Source organism: Falco punctatus (genome assembly GCF_963210335.1).
Source record: "Falco punctatus genome assembly, chromosome: 2".
In the NCBI taxonomy this organism is placed as follows: domain Eukaryota; kingdom Metazoa; phylum Chordata; class Aves; order Falconiformes; family Falconidae; genus Falco; species Falco punctatus.
The window spans coordinates 96501733-96523028 of NC_137581.1; the positions used below are offsets into that span (position 1 = coordinate 96501733).

The 21296-nt window shown below is 40.4% G+C and overlaps 1 protein-coding gene across 4 annotated transcripts in view; it reads right to left on the reverse strand.

Moving 5' to 3' along the window:
* SHROOM2 (shroom family member 2) overlaps window positions 1-21296 on the reverse strand; it is a 131280-nt gene that overhangs the window by 64887 nt on the left and 45097 nt on the right. For all 4 annotated transcript variants that reach the window (XM_080376909.1, XM_080376908.1, XM_080376911.1 and 1 more), the window contains exon 2: window positions 11258-11409. In XM_080376909.1, the coding sequence (XP_080233035.1) occupies window positions 11258-11409 (152 nt within the window). The remainder of the gene's footprint in view (window positions 1-11257; window positions 11410-21296) is intronic.

A 21296-nucleotide genomic window follows, 5' to 3' on the forward strand; every position in this document is an offset into this window, starting at 1 on the left:
ATACATCTGCTGGAAAACAGCTGCAAATAAACAGTCACATAATTGCTATGAAAGCATTTATAAAAGACTCCTTGCATTTTTAAAAATATCCCTAAAAGTACTGCTATTATTGCTGTTCTTATTTTATACATAGGATCCAAAGATCAGAGAAGGTGGATGACCAGATAAATGCCATGCACAAACATTTCAGCCTACTGTATAATAAGGAATTCGCTGTCATGCACTTTGAGGGTGAAGACCTTCTCACTCAAGGCCTTCCTGCAAGTGTAAACCTGCCTCTCTCCGAGGAAGTACAACTAAGTACATAACCTGGGATCGTTACTCTACTTGCTGTTGCATTACAGTGTAGAAGGAGAAGGGGCCTACAGCCAACTTCACACACTTGGTATTAATGCAGACGTGCTTATAAAGCTATGACACTGCATTTGTCATCCCAATGGTATTGACTCTATGTAGTACCAAACTTCTCATTAATAGCTCTCTTTCTTAGAACAAGAAACTGCATGCTCCTACTTGAAAGGAAACCCCTGCACACCACAATCTGAGCTTCTAGGCGGCTTTACCGCCTTACTGAGAAACAAAACACCAGCTAAAAGCTTTCTAATTTGAAAACAGAACAGGTCAACAGGTCAAGAGTTACACCCCTCACCTTCTCCAGTCCCATTCCTGGAATTAGAAAACAGTGATTCAGGGTGAAAAGCTTTCACCAGGAACACACATATCAGTTTCACTGGGAAAGGTTTCCCAGATCTTTTTTTCATTTGTTTTAATAACCAAAATTGTGGGGAGTAACCTGCTCATCACTGAAAACAGCCCCACAGGAAAAGCATCATCTGTCTGTCCCAGTCTCTCCTCCACCTGGCTGTGGCTTCCTCAGGCATATGGCTCTTCACCGAAAATACAAAGACAAAAAAAAGTTAAAAACCTGAACACTCAATACATGTGCCCCCTTTGAGATGTCCCGGGAAGCAATTTGGAATGCTTTTGTCTAGACTGCCCTTCCTGCATCATTAAAATATGTATTAGGGCATTTAATTTAGGAATGCTTATCCAAAAGAGACTGTATGTGTTTTAAGGCAGAAATCTCTACATTATGTTTCTATCTTTGAAATCTCTTTGAAGTCATTTAATGAAAATAATAGCCACAAGAGAGCGCTACTAGCAAAGGATTCAACCACTGGAAAAACTAAAGACTTGAAGCTATACAGAATAAAAAAAATAATTAAAAAAAGCATCTGTTGTGGTCAGGTGCTCTTATTTGCACATTTAAAAGAAGTCCTCAGACCTTTAATTGCTACAGCTGTGATCTTCAGAAGTCAGGAGAGATTCTGGGTGTCTCCATTTTTGAACATGGACTTTTGAGACATGTTTATTGCTCTCTGTTTTCAAAGGGAGATTACTTAGCAGTTTTGGGATTTTAGGCACCTTTAAAATGACTCACTCCAACTGAGACACCCGAAATTAACAGGCTGTTTTCTGATATCACCTTTTCTTTTAAAAAAAAAGTTTGTAACTTACTGAAACTCAGTGCAATGAGCTAAAACGTCAAAACTGTGTTTGTGGCTTTGCTGTGTGGTTTTTGTCTTTGTTCACTGAGTACCTGAAGACCTTGTACTCCTTCTTACTTACCTTTACAAGAAAAGTGCTGACAAATCCTAACAACAAAAAAAAAGCCAGCCTATTTTTCTGGAAGCAGCAAATGGAACTGCAGCATTTTTTCCCATGCAAAACAGGAGTTTTCCCATGCAAAAAAGTTGCTGTTACTGCATTATCAGCTTCTAGTGTCTTATCATAAAAGGAAGTGACTCCCAAAAAGTATCCCTGAAAAAAAACTGACCTAGAATTTGAAAACAAAACAAAAAAAATACAACTATGTGCTTAACTTATGGATGTCTGGCAGGGGGGCTCTAAAAGATGAAAAAGTAGTAATAAAAGCAACCTATTACTGTTCAGATGTCTTAGGAACGGCAAATTGAATCAGTATTTTGACAGACAAGTTACTGACAGAATTCTGTGATACAGGTATCTGTCCAAATCCCTAAATATTAGCAAAGCAGCGAATCCTACCTTAAATGCCTATTCTCACCTTACAAAACTTACACAAAGATCTACACCATCACCTTTTTCCTTGCTGTCAACCACACCAAGACCTATAAAGTCTGTAGGATTGCTCTTTGCTTCCTCCTTCTATGGCATCAGGTAACTAGTTGGTCTGATCTCCCACCTGCCAGTCATCCAGTGTCTGCAAATGAAGCAAACGGCAATCCTACGCTACAGTCAACAGCACTTCTTTTAAAAGACGCCATACTGGAATATTACCCTGTCATGACAAAGCAGAGTATCTCCTTTCCTATACCATGACCTTGTAGGTTGCATTTTACATAAAAATAAACAAAGAGACTTGCAAAATGCTCTGCTTCAGTCTGTGAAAACAAATAAATACTAATAAATTATCAAGTCATAGTACCCTTAAAGAGTTCAGTCATTAACTTGAGCAAATCAGGATTTCACCATGACAGTTTGCTCTGGTTTTCCTTGTACCTCAGCCCAAGTGTACAGGCTTGAGCAAGATGGAGCAGCAATTTCATTTATAGATAAGATACGCACTTTCAACAATGAGGTATTAAGTTGTATGAGGTATGACATCATCTATCTTCCTGCCTGCTAAATTCACAATAGACTAACATGATAAAGCTTTCATATTCTGGAACTCTTTTTCCTTGCTGTGCCTTGGGGAACTAGACAGGCACATCTGGACGTCTGAGATAAAAGTGTTGATCTTGGGATTTACTGTATATTATATAAGCTACACAGATACTTTCCCCTCATCCTTATTTTGTGCATATTCCGCTACTTTTTGATAGCTAGACAGCATTAAAGTCCTCATGTCATTCTCTTACTCAGTTTTTGCCATGATTTATCAGAACTCCTCTAAAGAATAATGAAACTTTTTTTTTTTAATCAGTATTTATCATCTGGAAACATCTAAAATGCTTCACACATTAGAAAATCAGCTATAAACAGGGGTTCCAGCATAGATTACTTTCAAGTATCTTGGAAATCACCATGCTACGTAAGTAAGGCACTAAAGAAATTAACCTTTAACATAAATACAAAAAAAGGCTTAATTCATCAGTAACACTGAAGAAAAATGCAGTCTCTGACTGGGCAAACTCTAACAGTAGCAGCAGGAGCCAAAATACACAGGGGATTTTAGGCTGTCTCACCATGGCTGAGGCTAAGGATCAGAAGCAAGGAACAGGAAGCAGAGCAGCCCTCAGACATGCTCCCCACCACCACCTTTGCCCAGGACAGAGTTAGCAAGCACAGCAGCAGGCAGCTGCCTACACCAGCCCAACATGCTGCCTTCAGCAAGAAGGAACTTGCCCTGTCCTTGGAGCACAGGGCCATGGAAACCCTTGTGTTGCTTGTGGCCAGAAACAATAGGTGTTTTTGCCTCCCAGCCACTTACCACGAAGAGCTACCGTTCAATAGCTGTCCCGAATGAACTGAGTTTCCTCAGAAACCACATTCCACATACGGGTGTTTCTACACAGGTGTAGTGCCTTCCCACACCGATTTCAGCTGTGACTTACCTAACCATGTCCAAGGTGACCCACAAATGGGAGCTGGGAAGAGAGCTCCCCCAGTCCCAGTGCATTTCAGGAGGCAGCCCAGCCTCAGTTGTCTCATTCCTGGTTAAAACACTACAGCCACATGATACAAATTACTGAGCCTCCACAAAGAACACCACCACGAGCTGAGATGCTCCAACATTTACTTGGGAATGCTATTTTGTTCTGACGTGTCCCATGCCAGATCAGATTTTGAAGACATTACCATCCCCCCAGAGCACTTTCTTCCCTATCAGATGCCACCCCTGGTGCAGCTGCCCACCTGCTGGCAAGGCTGCTCCATGAGCCAGACCAAAGAACTGACTCTGATTTCAATTGCAACCCAGCAGAAATTTCCCCAAACCCCAGCTTTTGTCACTCCATCCTTCCCTCTGCACTCAGCATGAAGCCGGACTAAAAGCGTAAGGGCCATATAACTCAGCAGCGTGGTAGTTGTGTCTCTCCATCAGACTTTGTTTTGCCAGGTGATCCAGTATTATGCAGATTCAACCGCAATGACCATAAAATACTGTGTTTCTTGTGTAAGAGATAAGATGCAAATTTGTTCAGTTATTCAGTAACTAAAGCTGCAACAGTCTTACATTCCTGCCCTTCTTTTAGGTGGTCGTATTTCTGGAGTTCAGGGTTGGATTCAGAAATTATTTAAAAACCTTTTTACAATCTTTTCAAGTTGGAAGATTTACATGTAGTTATGACCAAGTAAAGCATAAAATCTCTACACTCAATGTGGTAGGCTACTTGACACTGAAACATTTAAGAAGCATCCAAGTTCTCAATCTTTTCAGTCATTTAATCTTCAGGAGATGAAATACGTAACCTAAAAGTACCACAAGGAGAACAGCACCACGCTGAAACAGGAGCATTATTACTACTCTCCTGAAGTTGCACATGTGCATGTCAAAGTTCTTGACCAGTGTTTAAAATACGCAACACTATTAATTGTTTAATAGCAACTCCAAACAATTCAGTATTTCAAAATACATACAACATACACAGAAGCATTCCTTCCGAGTGCAAAGATTCCTGACATAAAAACATTACTTATTTGGTCTTTAATGGATAAGGTTACAATTCTGTTTCAGTCAGGAGTCTGCACAGATCTACAGTATTATCAATCAAAACCCCCAAAAATTCTCAGTGTGTACATGTGAAAGTACTAAGTGAAATAAGTAAGTCTTCACCCCAAAAAAAATTTTAGAAGGCTCACCTGTTTCCCCCTCTCACTCAAGGGGCTAGATATTACAGTTTCTACCACCTGCACTGAAATTTACCAGTGGAAAGCAGTTTTAAGAATAAATCCAATGTACCACCTGGTAAAAAGCTATGGTTAAATCCTGTAAGCACTTGTATAATTTTTCATCTTCAGTCATGTGAGTGCTCTCACTAAATTGGATGAGACTATTCATGCTCAAAATTAACCATTCCAACAAGTGCATGCAGGACTGAAGAAAAAAAACAACCAACCTAAAACCCAGTCATGACTCAAAGGTTGTTACTGTCTGATGCATATTCCATTCCACAAAAAAGCAACACTGCTCAATTTTGGTAATTACTTCACAAAACTGAATAGCATTGCCACAAGTAACCTTCTGAATAAGCATTTTCAAATTATAGAGGATTCTTTTTGCCTACAAGGAAATGTCTATAACATTCCCCTAAAGGAACTGACCTGGTAAAACATGGTGACATTGGTTGTACTGTTGGCTTTCTATTATTCAAGCTTTACAGGCTATATTTTTTAATTTTTTAAAGAAAAAGGGCTCCTTAACCAGGCCTGTAAGTGCTGTGCAATTCGCGTGAAAAGTTATGTTTGTGCTTATCTGGTTTCCTGCCATCCCCCCATGAGCCACGGTAGCTCACTGGGCAGCACCAAAGGAGAGAACCAGAGGGCCCCAGCCCAGTGATGCCCTGTCACATACCCTGACCCACAAGGCTTTCTCCTCTCTCCATCACAAGACCCAGCTGGGAGCAGGGGCTGATAGGACATCCTATTTGGCACACATTTAATACCAGCCATCCTGCTTAAAGCAAAAGAGTGGTCCTACAGCAACACACTGATCTGTTTCTCAAGTGAATTTGCAAAACAGGAATTTAACAGCCCTTCCACCAACTGCAGTCACAGAGAAATGTTCCAATCTTGAACTTTAAAGCTGTGTGCATCTGTTAAAAATACCCACTCCCAAAGCATGTATACAGAAGATCTGCACAGGCACATGCTGTTCCACACCCACGTCAATGCCAAGAGACATGGGTAGCGATGGGGTATCACACCTGCTTACTTTGTCCAGCAATGGTACGTGTATGCAGATACAGCCCTGGCAAGCCTTACTGCAGTGTCCTACCTATTCCCAAACTCTGGCTGGAAATACAGGCATTAAAAATAAAGATCTGTTCTTGGTCAGTTAAGGTCAAGGTTAATTTTCAAAAAGGAAGAATTATGGCTACTGGGCAACAAAAGAGAAATCACTGCTACTTGTTCTGCCATAACAAATTCTAGTTACAGAAGCAATGAAATCCAGTTTAACAGCAAAACAGATTTTACTCCTACTCATCAGCAGCTCTCCTCAAATGCATTTGGTTTTCCGAACAATACTTAACCATAACTGTGGACTAAATACATATAATACTTGCTTAAAATCTTTAAAACTACATGTATTTTTCTACTTGTTTCCCATACTAACTATTTTAGTACCTGTAAGACTAGAACTACCAACTGGCCAAACACAGGTAAGAGGCATCCTCCATCTGTATCTTGAAATGAAAACACAAATGGCTTATCTTCTAAAGTCATCTCACAAATTGATATTTTCAAGTTTCAGAGTACTCTTGCAGTCACAAGAGGCTATGAAGTGCACAGCTAGCTGCTGCACAAGTCATAAATAGGTGAGACTAGGATACCTTTGGTAAGTTACACAAAATCCACTACAGATAGGCCACAGGTGGTGTTGAGCATGTTTCCACTCAGTACATGACAAAATTTCAGTAACCTCCTATATGAGCACTGTAAATAGCTGTCACCTTCATTTTTGCTCAGGTCTCTGAGAAAATACTGTACAATCTCCAAGCCCTTGGGACATTCATTAAAAACTCTCCTCCTGCTGTGCTTCAATTCAATGGCTGGCTGTCTTCATGAAGTGCCATGCAAATAAAGATCACCCTAACTTTCCATGTCTAGGTGTTTATAGTTCACATATCATGACATTCACTTCCCTTACTAGGATTCCACACAGTAAGTTTCAGCATTCACGCTAGGCTTCTGACAGCAAGTGTGTTTGCTCTCACTCTTCCCCTCTCCTCTAACAAAGGACTTCTCAGCACTGCAAAAACATCTTCACTTCAGCTACATAAAGGCACGAAAATAAACGCTACAGAAAGGAAAAGATGCCTGCTCACATGTGTATGCAACATGACCAGAACTACTCCAGAACGTCAAGGCTGGTTCTCAGGCACTGGCAGTACCTGCAGAGTTGGTCAAGTTAAACTGAAGGTCAGCTTTGTGTCACCAGCAGACTCTGAGGAAAAGAAGTCTATGGCTACTCTCTCCCCTGCCCACCTGTTTCCACTGCCACTAACACATGATTTAAGCAGCCAACAAGACAAGCCCACACAACTTCTCATGGTGGCTCCCAAAGGCCATGTAATTCCACCCTCACTTTAACATTAATAAACCACAAATGGAAGCATCACCTATGGGTCTATTTTTAACAGTTTAAAGTGTCTCGTGAATTCATAGCGAAAAGTTGTTCCAAACTTTAATGGGTTTCTGGCATACTCTTATGTCTAGCATGTGCAAAGGGATGGAGATTATATTTATTAACTATGAAGGGAATTTAAGTTAGAAGCACATGCAGAACAGTTAAATCACACTGAATAAGGTAACCACCTCAGTATCAACACTCAGAGCAATTTTACATGTGCACACACAGACATGCACACATCTTTTACAAAACACGAGAAATTCACATACAATTCCTGTAAGAAACGTCCTCAGCAGTTTCCTTTCCATTTTCCTAAGAAAGGAATTTACTTAAGAAATGACTCACTACTACACTGATGAACTAGCATGTAATTAAGATGTGTTGACAAATCCACTTGAGAAAGCAACACGAAGCCTCCCGAGTCCTCTTTTAATCCAAGACCAGAAGCACAATGCACTTGCTCAACCATCAATATATATATAAGCTACTTACACATGTTTGTTGTTGAGCCAGTTGCACAGTCCTGATTTGGTTTAGACCACAGCTATGCAATGTTTCCAAAAAATAGAAAAACCAAAGCCTGTATGCTGATAGCTAGCAAGTTTATGCTGAGTATTTGGTGCTGCAGGCACTTTTATTTAGAGACCAACGTTACTTTCCCTGTGCAAATCAAGCATCAGATTCTTTAAAAACAGTGGATAAAAATAATTTTGTGGGAGCCAGCTACCACTGCTTAACAGCACCAGCCCCTTGAGAAACCTTTGCCACAGTCAAGAACTAATTATTGTGAATGAAACATGTTACTCACTATGGCAAAACTTTTTCACTTGGTCTTGGCTGTAGGCACATGAGACTTCTAAACTGAAAACAGCATGCCCTCCTGCTTCCCAGGTACAGAAATAGCTGAATCAATGTAAGATCAGGATGTGGCGTTACTGCATGAAGGAGCGACCCGTATGGAGAAATTTGACATGGATATGCTTCTCAGCGGTGACAAATAAAGCCTGACTTTTCTGAATTCTGCTGACATTCATAGGAAGTAACTTCACTGCCTTCCAGAAGAATTTATTTAAAAAGTACTTTTTTCACATCATGATAGTTTTTAAAAAATTGCTTTCCACTTCTGCATCAGTCTAGAAATAGGTACCACAAACAACCCTAGGTGAAAAAAGTTTTCAATAAAAAATCCACATCTTGGCTTCCCAAGCTAACTCTCACATATAGCAAGGACAAACATAATTAAAACAAAGATTCTTTTAACCTTCAGGATTGGGTTGTTGAACTTCAAACCATTTGTCTATTTTGTGCTTCAGATTTTCACGCTGACACCCACAGGGAATTAAATGTTAAATTAACACTATACAGAACATCACAGCACTAGACAAAGGACAGACGGCAAGCAGACAAAAAGATGCCAAGATGACTTGCAGATCAATATTTCATCTTATATGTAACTCAATGAAAGGGAATTGTGGGACTATCACCCGTCTCCCAAGAGAACAGTAAGGGTGGATCTAAAGAAGATTGAAATAGTCTAAAAATGCTAAGGCAGACATTTCAAGATTGCTGTAATTAATTAAAGTGCAGACTGCCCCTGACTAGTGGTGGTCCTATCCAGCTGAAAACCTACTTCCCCAAGTAATTTTGCAGTCAGATCAGTTCCCTGATCCAATTCAATCCAGACCTGCAAGAGTGCTCATACAAAGACTAAACAACTGGTTTGCTTAAAACCAGGACTGTTTAAAGCACTCATAAAAATTCAGCCTAAGATTTAGGGCAAACAAAACAAAACAATACTGTTGTTCAAACCATAACTTCTGAAAGAAAGCATGCAACAAGTCTTTTATAAAAACCTGCATCATTTGAACTTCCAACAGGAAAAGAAAAGCTATTTCAGCACACAGACAGCAGTGCATGAGAACAAGCTGGCCAAGAATAAAGACTGGATGTTAAAAGGTTTCTGACCGTCAAAGGACTGATGTCCTAAGGCAACTTTCCAAGAGAAAGAGCAAAGTTGAAAAACCACAGACAAAACCCCTAGCTAATTTCATTCAGTAAGTATTATGAAATTTCATTTAATATTATGCAGGCTTGTCAATGACCCAAAAAGCTATTGGTTCTTTTGGGAGCTATGGAAGTCTTCACGAATTTAAGACAAAAATGTTTTCCCTAACAACAGCCACTATTTCAGCCTCTTGGCTAGAACAGCTAGATTGCTTTTGCCTGCTGCACATGGGCTAGGGAAGGAAAAAGAGGAGGGATGAAAAAGGACTGATGAAAATCCATCAGCTTTGCACCAAACTGCACGCAGGCATGCATAGCAATGGGGCTGCTGCCTGCACAGAGTGGCCACAAATCCCCAGCAGCAAATCACTGCTCGATTAGCTGTATGAAAGTTCTCCAAAATCACACGCATGAAGTGAAGCACTTGTGAATGACAAAAATGGCATAGCTGTCTCTCTTATGAGGGTATTTCAGCATCAGACTTTCTGCCATTTCCATAGATAGATCAGTATTCACAGATTCTGAGCATGTTACTGTCATACAACTGAAAAACACCAAGAAAAAGGGAATCTTTCCACTTGAAGTTTTTCATAGTAATTAGGACTTGCTGTCTTGGCAGATTCTTCAGTGTCTATAAAACTTCTCAACCCTGAATTTCTTACTTTCTGTGACAGAAACAACTGATGTAACCTCTGCTAACAAAAGTGCTTTTACTGGAATAGTCAGTGCCAGTTGAAACTGCTGAACATCAACATGATTTATAATAGTTGTGAATGCATTTTGGTTTGCATTTATTAGCTTAGTACTACAAAAATACTGGAATACCTTCCGGAATTAGCTATTGGTGATGATATAAACTATCACCTGTGAAAGAGATTCGGGTTCCCATAATTCCTTCTGTCAAAACCACCTTCTTAAACCAGAGGTGAAAAGCATGCTTTTGTCCCTCTCCTATCTATCGGTGCTATTTCACAAAAGACAGTCCTGATTTAGGATGGCCTCAAACACTGGTTATATTTACAGACTGGATCATCATACCTGTCAAACCCCAAATTTCAATATTTTCTGTATTGCAACAAAATTATTTTTTAATTCTAACTGATACACCCACAATTCTCACGTGACATAAAAGACTGCTTGGTATAATTTGATAAAAATTAGAAAGTTCTGATTCTTCAGAGTAGGAAATTAATGAGAAAGATTTTGTTGTTCAAATTTCCTGGTTTGAATTTTTTCAGAAGTTGTAAGATTTAACCTACTTTAACATCTGATAACTTTTGTCAAAATTATTTAATGAAACTTATTTTTAATTCAAGTTAGTAAAAAAAGCGTGAACTCAAAAATTCTAAGTCAAAACGACAAAACAAAAAGCTTCCAAAATGTGTTCTGTTTTGATAAACTATTTCAGTTTTTCCTCTTGACTAATAACAAAATCAAAGTACTCTTTACCGAAACCACATAAGAAATGTTTGAGACCTCAAATATTCTCACAAAGTGGGAAAGTGTTTTTCAAAAAGCTTCCCATGTAACCCATTCCTCACAGCCCAACTGGCCCGGACAGGAAACACACGAAAAGCACTGCCAGTGTCCGCACACCAAAGGCACGGACGCAGGACTGGTCACGCAGCCTGCTTCAGGCCCGGCACTTCAGGAGGACAGAAAGGAACAGAGTCCCAACTCATCAAATCAGAACAGTATACACAGAATACACTGCCTCAGTTTTTGCTCCGATCAATAGGCCACCTCTCCTCACATCTTCCATAAAGGGTCTGTGTTCAAGGAGAAGGTAAAATCACAGAACATGCACATTAGTAACACTAAATGAAAGTCATTATCTTGCCGAATCTTGGCAAATTTACTTGCCCAGTAGCTTATAACCTGGAACACTTCTGGTTTTCCAGCTGAACGACACAAGCTTACCTTTTTACTACAAGCTTCAGTGTCTTGTGTGAACCTTTCACCAGACAGATTGCTTCTTGTCGGAAGCCGGAGAGGCCCACATCATTGATGCCAACAATTTCATCCCCAGCCAGTAACTTGTCCACAGCTGCAGCTTTGCTCCCATCTTCAATCTGAAAAAAAGCATATCAAATGGTAGAATCACTGAGGTTGCATAGTGCCACCTTTAAAATAAGTTAATGAGTTTTCAATATTGGCTTCATACAATAATTAATACAATAAATAAGTGCCTAAAGTAATTAAAAAAAGATGCATTCAAAAATGTATAAAGAAAGATTAATGATACAGAGACAACTAGAAGAGAAAAAATGGAAGCGGAAAAACCTGAGAAAACTAGAAAATGTGGGGCTCAAAAGCATCTATGGTTTTGAGCTCTGTTCAACACTGTACATGTAATCATACTTGTAAATAGAACTTTGGACAGGCATCTTAAAATCTGGTTCTTTAGAGAAGGCAACCAATAATATTAATCATACAGTCAATAACATTAACCACACAGTCAACTCCAAAAATCTCATGTGCTATGAAACCCCAAAATACTGCTTAACAAGCTGGTCCCAAAAATACAGTGATTTTTAATCAGGCACAGAACATTTAGGAAAATATCTGAGAATCCACAATCCATACAGTTAATTAACAGCTCTGGCTAGAAAAAGATATGATGGTCTGAGATCCAAGTAAGAAAAACAACATGTCACACTGCTGAAGAACACAGTGATACTAGGGGAAATTCACTGTAAGACTATATTTTGCTGCCACAGGCATCTCTTGCATGCACTGAATTTTTACACAACTCTTTATAACATGTGGCAAAACACGCACAAGATAAAAGAGTCAGTTTTGGCAATTCCTACCCCAATGAAGGGAACCACCACCCCACTTCCCCCTGCAAGTTACCCATTTTCAAAATTCAAATATATCTCAAAAGCTTGATCAGCCAGGCTAGTACCAACAGTCTGAACAGATTTCAAGTCAGAACCACAAGGATGTCATGAGGTTACACAGAGAGAAAATCAGAAGAGCCAAAGCCCAGCTAGAACTTCATCTGGCTACTGCCATAAAAGACAATAAAAAATGTTTCTATGAATACAGTAGCAACAAAAAGAGGACCAAGGAGAATCTGCATCCTTTATTGGATGTGGCCGGGAACGTTGCCACAAAGGCTGAGGCAAAGGCTGAGGTACTAATGCTTTCTTTGCCCCCGTCTTTAACAGTAAGACCAGTTACCTTCAGGGTACTTGGTGCCCTGAGCTGGAAGACAGGGATTGGGAACAGAATGAAGCCCCGTAATCCAAGGGGAAATGGTTAGTGACCTGCTGCTCCACTTAGACATGCACAAGTCTATGGGGTTGGATGGGATCCACCCAAGGGTACTGAGGGAGCTGGTGGGAGTGCTCACCGAGCAACTTCGCATCATTTATCAGCAGTTGTAAATGGGCACTCATCTACAAGAGGGAAGGAGGATCCGGGGAACTACAGGGCTGTCAGCCTGACCTGGGTGCCGTGGAAGGTTACGGAGCAGATCATCCTGAGTGCAGTCACACAGCATGTGCAGGATAACTGGGGGATCAGGCCCAGCCAGCGTGTATTTAAGAAAGGCAATTCCTGCTTGACAAACCTGACTGTTGTATGACAAGGCGACCTGCTTAGTGGATAAGCGAAAGGCTGTGGATGTTGCCTACCTAGAATTCAGTACAGCTTTTGACACTGTTCCCTGCAGTATTCTCCTGGAGGAACTGGCTGCTCACAGGCTGCACTGCTGTACTCTTTGCTGGGTAAAAAATGGCTAGATAGCCAGGCCCAAAGAGTGGTGGTGAATGCAGTTAAATCCAGCTGGTGACTGGTCACAAGTGCTATTCCCCAGGGCCCAGCACTGGGTTCAGTTCTGTTTAATGTCTTTACCAATGATCTGGATGAGGGGATCGAGTGCACCCTCAGTAAGTTTGCAGATGACACCAAGTTAGAAGGGAGCATTGATCTGCTGGAGGGCAGACAGGCTCTGCAGAGGGATCTGGACAGGCTGCATTGATGGGCCAAGGCCAATCGTATGAGGTTCCACAAGAAGTGCCGGGTCCTGCACTTGGGTCACACCAGCCCCACACAGCGCTACGGGCTGGGGCAGAGCGGCGGGGAAGTGCCTGGTGGGAAAGGCCCTGGGGGTGCTGGCTGACGCCGGCTGAACATGAGCCAGCAGTGTGCCCAGGTGGCCCAGAAGGCCAACAGCATCCTGGCTTGTACCACAAACAGCGTGGCCAGCAGGACTAGGGCAGTGATCGTCCCCCTGTACTCAGCACTGGTGAGGCTGCACCTCCAACACTGTGTTCAGAGTTGGGCCCCTCACTGCAGGAGGGACACTGAGGTGCTGGAGCGTGTCCAGACACCAGCAACGGGGCTGGTGAAGGGTCTGGAGCACAAGGCTTCTGAGGAGCAGCTGAGGGAACTGGGGTTGTTTAGCTTGAGAAAAGGAGACTCAAGGGACATTTCATTGCTTTCTACAGCCATCTTGAAGGAGGTGGTAGGCAAGTGGGTGTTTGTCTCTTCTCCCAAGTAACAACTGGTAGGACCAGAGGAAAAGGCCTCAAGTTGTGCCAGGAGAGGTTTAGATTGGATATTAGGAACAATTTCTACACTGAAAGGGTGGTGAAGCATTAGAACAGGCTGCCCAGGGAGGTGACTGAGTCACCATCTCTGGAGGTACTTGAAAGACGTGTGTGTAGACATGGTGCTTAGGGACATAGTTCAGTGGTGGACTTGGCAGTGCTAGGTTAACAGTTGGATTCAATGATCTTAAAGGTCTTTTCCAACCTAAGCAATTCTGTGCTTCTAAATATAGCTGTAGGTGTTGAACACTTTGTGGTTCAGGCCCTCAGCTTTCTCAGTTTCTTCTCACCTCCTTTGCTGTCAGCACAGCCTCTAGATGTTGAGTTGCTTGAGCTCGTGAGCTACACATTTAGTTTTATTTTCCCCTCATTGGTTCACAATCCATATCACACCTCTTCTTGTAGATTTGACACTTTATCTTCAAAGCAAAGACTTTAATTTATTTCTTCATTATATTTTACATTGATTCAGTATCTCCAAGTCCCACATTATTAAATGCCAGGGAACCTACAAAGAGTAATTCCTTGTAATTGCCCCAACTGCAGAAAGCTTCATAAAGAACAGCCATCTACTGAGGCACCAAAGTCAGTCAATGAGATAAATCCAGTGAAAATTTAACTTCAAGAGTTCTGAAGCTTACAGTACAGGTTTCAGGAACACTCCAGCAACAAAATATAAATTAAATAACCTAATAAAAAAAGCAGTATCTCTTGATGAAAGTACATTAGGATGATCTCATACAGCAGAGCAATCTCACTGCAGGCACATAAAAGCTCTCTTCATGCATGTTTAGGATAAATGTCCTTAAAAATCTTCAGGCCTGTAAACGTAAGCCAAAAAGAATGCCATGAAAAATGCTTACTCTCATATCGTATTCTAAAGCATTTATTAATACTAATCAAGCAACTTGATTTCCAATTATCTTAATAAAAACACAGATAATTAATGACAGAGCAGGTTTCTACATCCAAATACATCTAATTCTCAAGCTGTGACCTGCCCTCTGACCTGCTTGCATATCTTCTGAACATCAAGAATTTACCCGAACACTGAATTATTGCCGCCAGTCTTCAGTGAAGTTGAAAACAAGGGAACAGCAGTGGAAATTGCTTATATGCAAGGAAAGATTTCAGTTCAGGGATGTATAGTACAGAGTGGTTGCCATACGAAGGACCCTGAAGTGAGGCAGAGCTGAACAAGAAAACTGGCAGTCTCAAGCCCTCATGCACCTCAAGCCCTCTAACAGGCAATTGCAAGTCTTTCAAGTGTTCAGATGCATTTCTGGGTTACTACTAAATAAAATGTATTTGGAGGTGTAAAGCCCAGTAGGTTAGAAAAGCAGCACGAAAACATCAATGAAAGTCAGAGTTGAATCACTGGAATTGTAGTGAGAAGGTCAAACGGGCGGGAGAGGCAGGGGGAAGGGAAAATATCTTGGTAGGAGCTCATTTTTTACAACTCCAAAACATACATGCAAACCAGTTACAGCCTTTATGCCCTGAGCAAGGCACCAACCTAATGACAAGGGGCAAGAAGCCCCTGAGACCTGCCACCTGGGCCTGAAGACCTCAGAGGGTTGTTTTTTTGTCTTAAAAAAAAAAAAAAAAAAAAAGAAAAGAAAAAAAAAGGCAAAAATCTGTCTCCTAGGGTTTCAAGGAATGTTCATTGTTCTCAGTAAGCGTGTTTGTTTTTTCTTCAGGCTGGCAATGCACTGACGGCAGGGAGTATTCTGTTACCCCCTCTGAGTTTTAATTTCAGCAGGGAGACTACACATTCCACACAGTGCAAGCTTTCCAAACAGACTTTTTTTGGCTGTCCAAAACAACACTAATCAAAAAAAAACTCAAAAAATATTTTAAAAATCAAAGCTGAAACCATCCTCATGAAAACTAGACATGGCTTTCTTTAATAGCTTGCCACCAGATCAGCTACAGCTAAAGAGAACAAAAATTACACACCCATTCATAGTGAAAGTCTCCCCAAGATGAACAAACTTAAACATTAACCTTTCATACTGAGATGCCCAAATGGCTGTATGAATGCAATTCCACTTGACGATGTACTTAAGTGGAAATCTGAAAGTTAGCTGTACAGGAAAAATACAATTTCTCCAGTTATACTGGAAGTCCTTTAGTCATAATGACTGGAAAAAAAAAGTATTAGGCTTTGCACACATCTAAAGAAACAGAAAAAAAAATCATGAGGAAAAGACCTCTTAAAAAATACTGCCCTATTAACCTGCCTCCTCTGCTCAAACTTGGGACAGTGCCATTCCAGCTTCTCCTCCAGGTTTTCTCTTTTTTCTGTTTACTAGTCTTATCATTTATTGTTTTTATTTATTCACCTGTTGAGAAACTTTCCATCTCATCAGACCTTCATTAGGAGTGTAAATCCAAATGAAAATACACAAACATGTTAGAACTAGCAAATACACTTGAAAATGTCACAACTATTTTTCATACCTCAATTATGAATGTATTTCACTCACCCATCTACAAAGTCTGCTATGCTATGTTCAGGATTTAAGCTGAAGTTTTAAGATTTAAGCCTATATTATTTAACTAACTAGCATTCATTTCTTTCTGAAATCTTAGGTGTCCAGAAAAACTAGATCAATAGCTGAAAATAAAGCCTTGAAAATGCAGAGGGAGGTGTTAAGATGAAGTCTGTCAAGAACAGTCAACAAGATGAAATCTGCCTCCATCTCCATCTGCACTGTTGGCAGACAGATGTGACTGAATGCAACCCTGAACAATCCCTCTGCCGAGTCTGGGGTATTTGCAGGAACTGAACGCCCATGAAGTATACGTCTTAACATTTGTATAGCATAGCAGGAAATGACATATACAAGAAAAACAATCAACATCTTATTTTCTTACAAATAACGGACATAAGCCTTCAAAACAGGTATAGTTCTTGGATGAGTAAAGAGTTCTACAATTGTCCTCAAACCATGCTTTCAATATGTATTACAAAAATCGTATCACACTTACTATGCTAAATCAACAGGAGTAAACGCCATGACTTCCCATCCTTAGCAGGGATGTTGATATTGCTACCCAAAAAAAAGTGTTTTCAAAAGGAGATGAAAAGGATGTTTGTTGACAAAAAGCATCTGTTTAGACAGTCTCCAACTCTCACCCTGCTGTCCCTGATGACCCCCCTACAGCCAAGAGCAAAGGCAAACCTTGGGATCCATGTACGAGGGAGGACTGGAACCACAGACTTCTGCTGTCATAATGGTATCTACATTAATTGTCATACCCACTCAAATTTATTTTTGCTTATAAAATATCTTCTCCACAAAACAGGAAGAGACACCATTACAAGATGCAGGTGTAGTTAATAGAATATTTTTTTAAAAAAAGTGATTGAAAAAAACAATACACTTGTAACTCTGGTATGTGACATTTTTTCCATGAAAATGTGAGTGAGCCTTGACACTGGGAAAGAGCTGAGCTGTGGAGAAAAGTTTAACAGCTAAATACACAAACACATTCAAAGGACACTGACAAGTCTGTATTTCCAGTGTTGGTAATACACATGAAAGGAAAAATAATAGCCTATATTTGCAGCTTTAAAATGCTGTAGTGTTGATGAGGAGCACCATTTCTAGAATGTGACCCCTTCACTTCTGTGTTTATCAGGTCTAATGCTTTACTTAGAATACACACATTCCTCTATAAGCACCTGTATAAACAAGCAGGAGACAGACTGGGGAAATGCCATGTCACACAACAGATCTGGTTTTGTTTACAATGACGACAGTTTCTTGTCCATGCTGTCTTTGGACAGGGTGGGAGACGGGATGGAAACCCAAACCCAGAGACAAACACAGGAAAAAACAGCACCATTTATCAGCGTTCTGCTATCAGCCATGATAAACTATTTTATCATAATTCACTTCTCATACAGCCAAGAAATGATTCTGTGGCTGTTTGTCTTACAAGCTTCTCATACGGATCTTTTTTCCCCAAAAATAAAACCTTTTTATGAGATCTTCAGAACAAGTGAAATGTAGGAAGTGTTAATTATTTTTGTTTTGCATAGAGTCACATAAAGGTGAAATACAGTTCAAGCCTGGCATTTGTGTAACTTTGAGGAATCAACAAAGTAACAGAACCAACCCAACTCCAGCTGTATGTTCTGCCAGTGCAGTCTTGAGTGGCAAGGGCTGCATTCACCAGCAAGGCACAGCGGTGCAAACTTCAACAGGAGCAAACTGGTCCAAAGACAATGGGCGTGTATATACACATAAGGCATCTCACACAGGCATGCATGCACTAGAAGCTGGGCAAGGCTAATGCATTTGATTTTACATTCTTTCACATCCTTTCTCTCCCACTTCTGATTTAGTACTTTAATATTAAAGAGACTTTTGGAAGGACACCTGACAGGCAACTAACTCTCTCCCCTCTATACAGATGGACTTAGAAATGTGTATGGAAACAAGGCCCAAAACGACGCAGGATGTCTGCAGCAAACCAAGGAATTCCACATAAACCTTCAAGTCACTGGAGGGCACCTGTAACCCCAAACCACCTACAGACTGTGGGTCCAACCACCAGCATTAACCACCCAACACACACTTTAAGGAACACCATACAAAGAAAATAGTGATGTCCTACCAATTTGCATAATCTGGGCCTATGTAGTACAATCCAACTTGGCAATTGCTGCACTTGGACCAGGCAAGTAATTGTCCGCTGCATCTGGTGACACTCTACCTTAACACAGAAGCCAGAACTTCCCTTTTGTTTGGTATCATCACTTCACACCCCACCACTGTACTTGCCCATACTTGCTCTTTCCCAGGCTGTGTTTAAACATCACAGCAATCACCACTAAAGTTTAGGAACGTTTAGTCCAGGGCAATTTTCCTTTTTCCCTAGACCCAAGGGCACTGGCTCACTGTCATTGTCACAGAACCTCTGAACAGGCAGAGAAATCCACTTTGGACAGCTGCTCTTTCCAAGTGTCCCCCATCACGCCATGCAGCCTGCAAGCTGTCAAGCTGGCAGGAGCACTGCCTTCTGTCAACAGGCGGTTCTTAAAAATCAATTTGGAAACATTTCTTTAAAGGCAGAGTTCAGTAACAGGACACAGTCTATCACAGCCCTTTCTAATTGCTCTTTATTTTGTGTATTTAAACATTCGGCTATTTGCCCAGCAATCTTTTTCCCTTTTTTTTTTCCCTTTTAAAGAAAGCATCATATTTTGAAAAGCTGTCACTTGATACAGTTCTTTAAGTAGTTATTCAATTTTTATATTGGGTCCACTCCACTATTTAGATTAAGGTCTTGCTGTCACTTCCACTAGAACAGGTCATTTTTGTGGGGGATTTATTACAGCTGTAAAAACTGACTCCAGGCTGAAACCTAACTTCAGAGATTCTCAAACCAGAAGTATTTAAAAAGTACAGTAAAACATCCAGAACTTCCCCGTGTAAAAGTTAATAAGTATACATAAACTGATTAATACTTTATTCCAACCTACATTCAAAACAATACCTACCATTAGCCTTGTGAGAAGACCTGTCTGATTATATGTGAGAAGACCTTTCTGATTATAAACCATAAGTTACTATTTCTAAGAGGATATTGTTATTGTATCATAGTCTATTTAAATCACAGGGCCATTATGAGCTCTGTAAATTGAGGACTGATTATATATTTGACATTAAAAATTTAATGAATCTTTGTCCCAAGAAACTAATGATAGCAATTTTCAGATGAAAAATATCAGGAAGAGGACTTCACATAGATTTGGAGGTTTTAAAAATGGCATGATAGATGTTTATTTTTAAAGTTTTTTCAAAGTGATTCCATTGTTTCAGTAATAGAAGTTGGAAACATTTAATCACTGCTGAACACTTGAACTAGAATTAAAAAAACACAACAAACCAACAACCCAAATAAAACACCTTGATGCTTTAAGAGCATGGAGCTAATGTATCAGGAAAAGTAAGGTGAGGCCGCTTAGTGTCAGGAATGCTTTTTTTGCTGTTAGTACCTAAGCTTTGCTAGACACATTTTACAGCCTCTAAATAAAATTTGCTTTTTCCAATCCAATGAGATTTACCACAATAGCATTTAGAAGCATATCCAAGCCTTTTCAGCCTGCATAACCCACACCATCAAGGCAGTGTATATTCGACCTCCACAGAGCAACTAAACAGATACAAACCATAGTCTTCGGGGATCTTTCTATGCAAGACCCCCTCCAGGGCAGCACAAGTTGGCAGGGAAGCTTCTGAGCCCTTACAGTCCTGACAAGCCCAGGCTGGCACCCGGGCAAGAGCAAAGCAAAAATGGACCCAGCTGACCTGGAGTAAGAATAAAGCCAAGACAAGAGTGGAAAAGAGGGAGATGGTGTGGAAGCAGGGGCAGCAGAAGAAGCCTGCTGTTGGTGCTGATCCTGAACCCAGAGAACCCCAGTCCCATCACTCCCTCACACCAATGTAACACTTGTGCTAGAAAAAGAAAATCAAAGCTTGAGCTGTGCTTCACATCATCAACATCTGGACACCCTCCTACTGCTGTTCTTTAGTACAGAATTTGTCCAGACATTGTACACACATCTTATTCAAGAATTACCAAGAAGTAACTCCCATTTACTTTTAGCCAAGAGTCTGGTTTTCATTTTACAGAAGCTAATGGCATCCAACCCACAGGAACCCATCTGAACTCACAGAAATCTTACATTGTTCTTAAACATACCTTCCTATCTCTCTTCCAAAATCACAAAATCATCTGCATAAGAGAGGAGCACATACCTGTACTATGAAAAAAATAGCCAGAAGGCCACAAGATAACTTCTTTCTCTAAATACAGTTTACTTATTCTAACAAACCTCCTACCAGAGAATTCTGAAAGGGTGGGCTTATCTGTATTTACTTGAGCAAGTTTACTTATGGATGATTATAAATATATACAGGCCTGTTTATATACATAATCTGTGCAGTTAACATTAAGGATTTTTTAATAGGTCTACATTTTTGTGCTTTCAGCTACTATGAACAATGGTAAGAATAGTTAAAAAAGAGGTTATGCCTAGAAACAACTTGCATTTTATCTTTTCAAACTGATAACAGGAACAGACCTCTAAGAGGAAAAATATGACCTGACACAATAATCTTTACGATCATAAGGTTCAAGGCTTTTTACTTTGCAACCACCATACACTTCCAACAAAGCTGGCTTATCTTTCTGCCTTCCTGTCCATCCCAGGAAAATAATGTCACCGCTTGCCAATGTGCCCTTGACAATAACATACTGAATGCAATCCGTCAGGCTGTAAAACCACTGTGTAACTAGGGAAAGGGTAGCACCTACTGACAAAAAAAAAATTTAAAAAAAAAAAAAAAAAGGAGAAATGGAGTGTGTCTATATAGTCATGT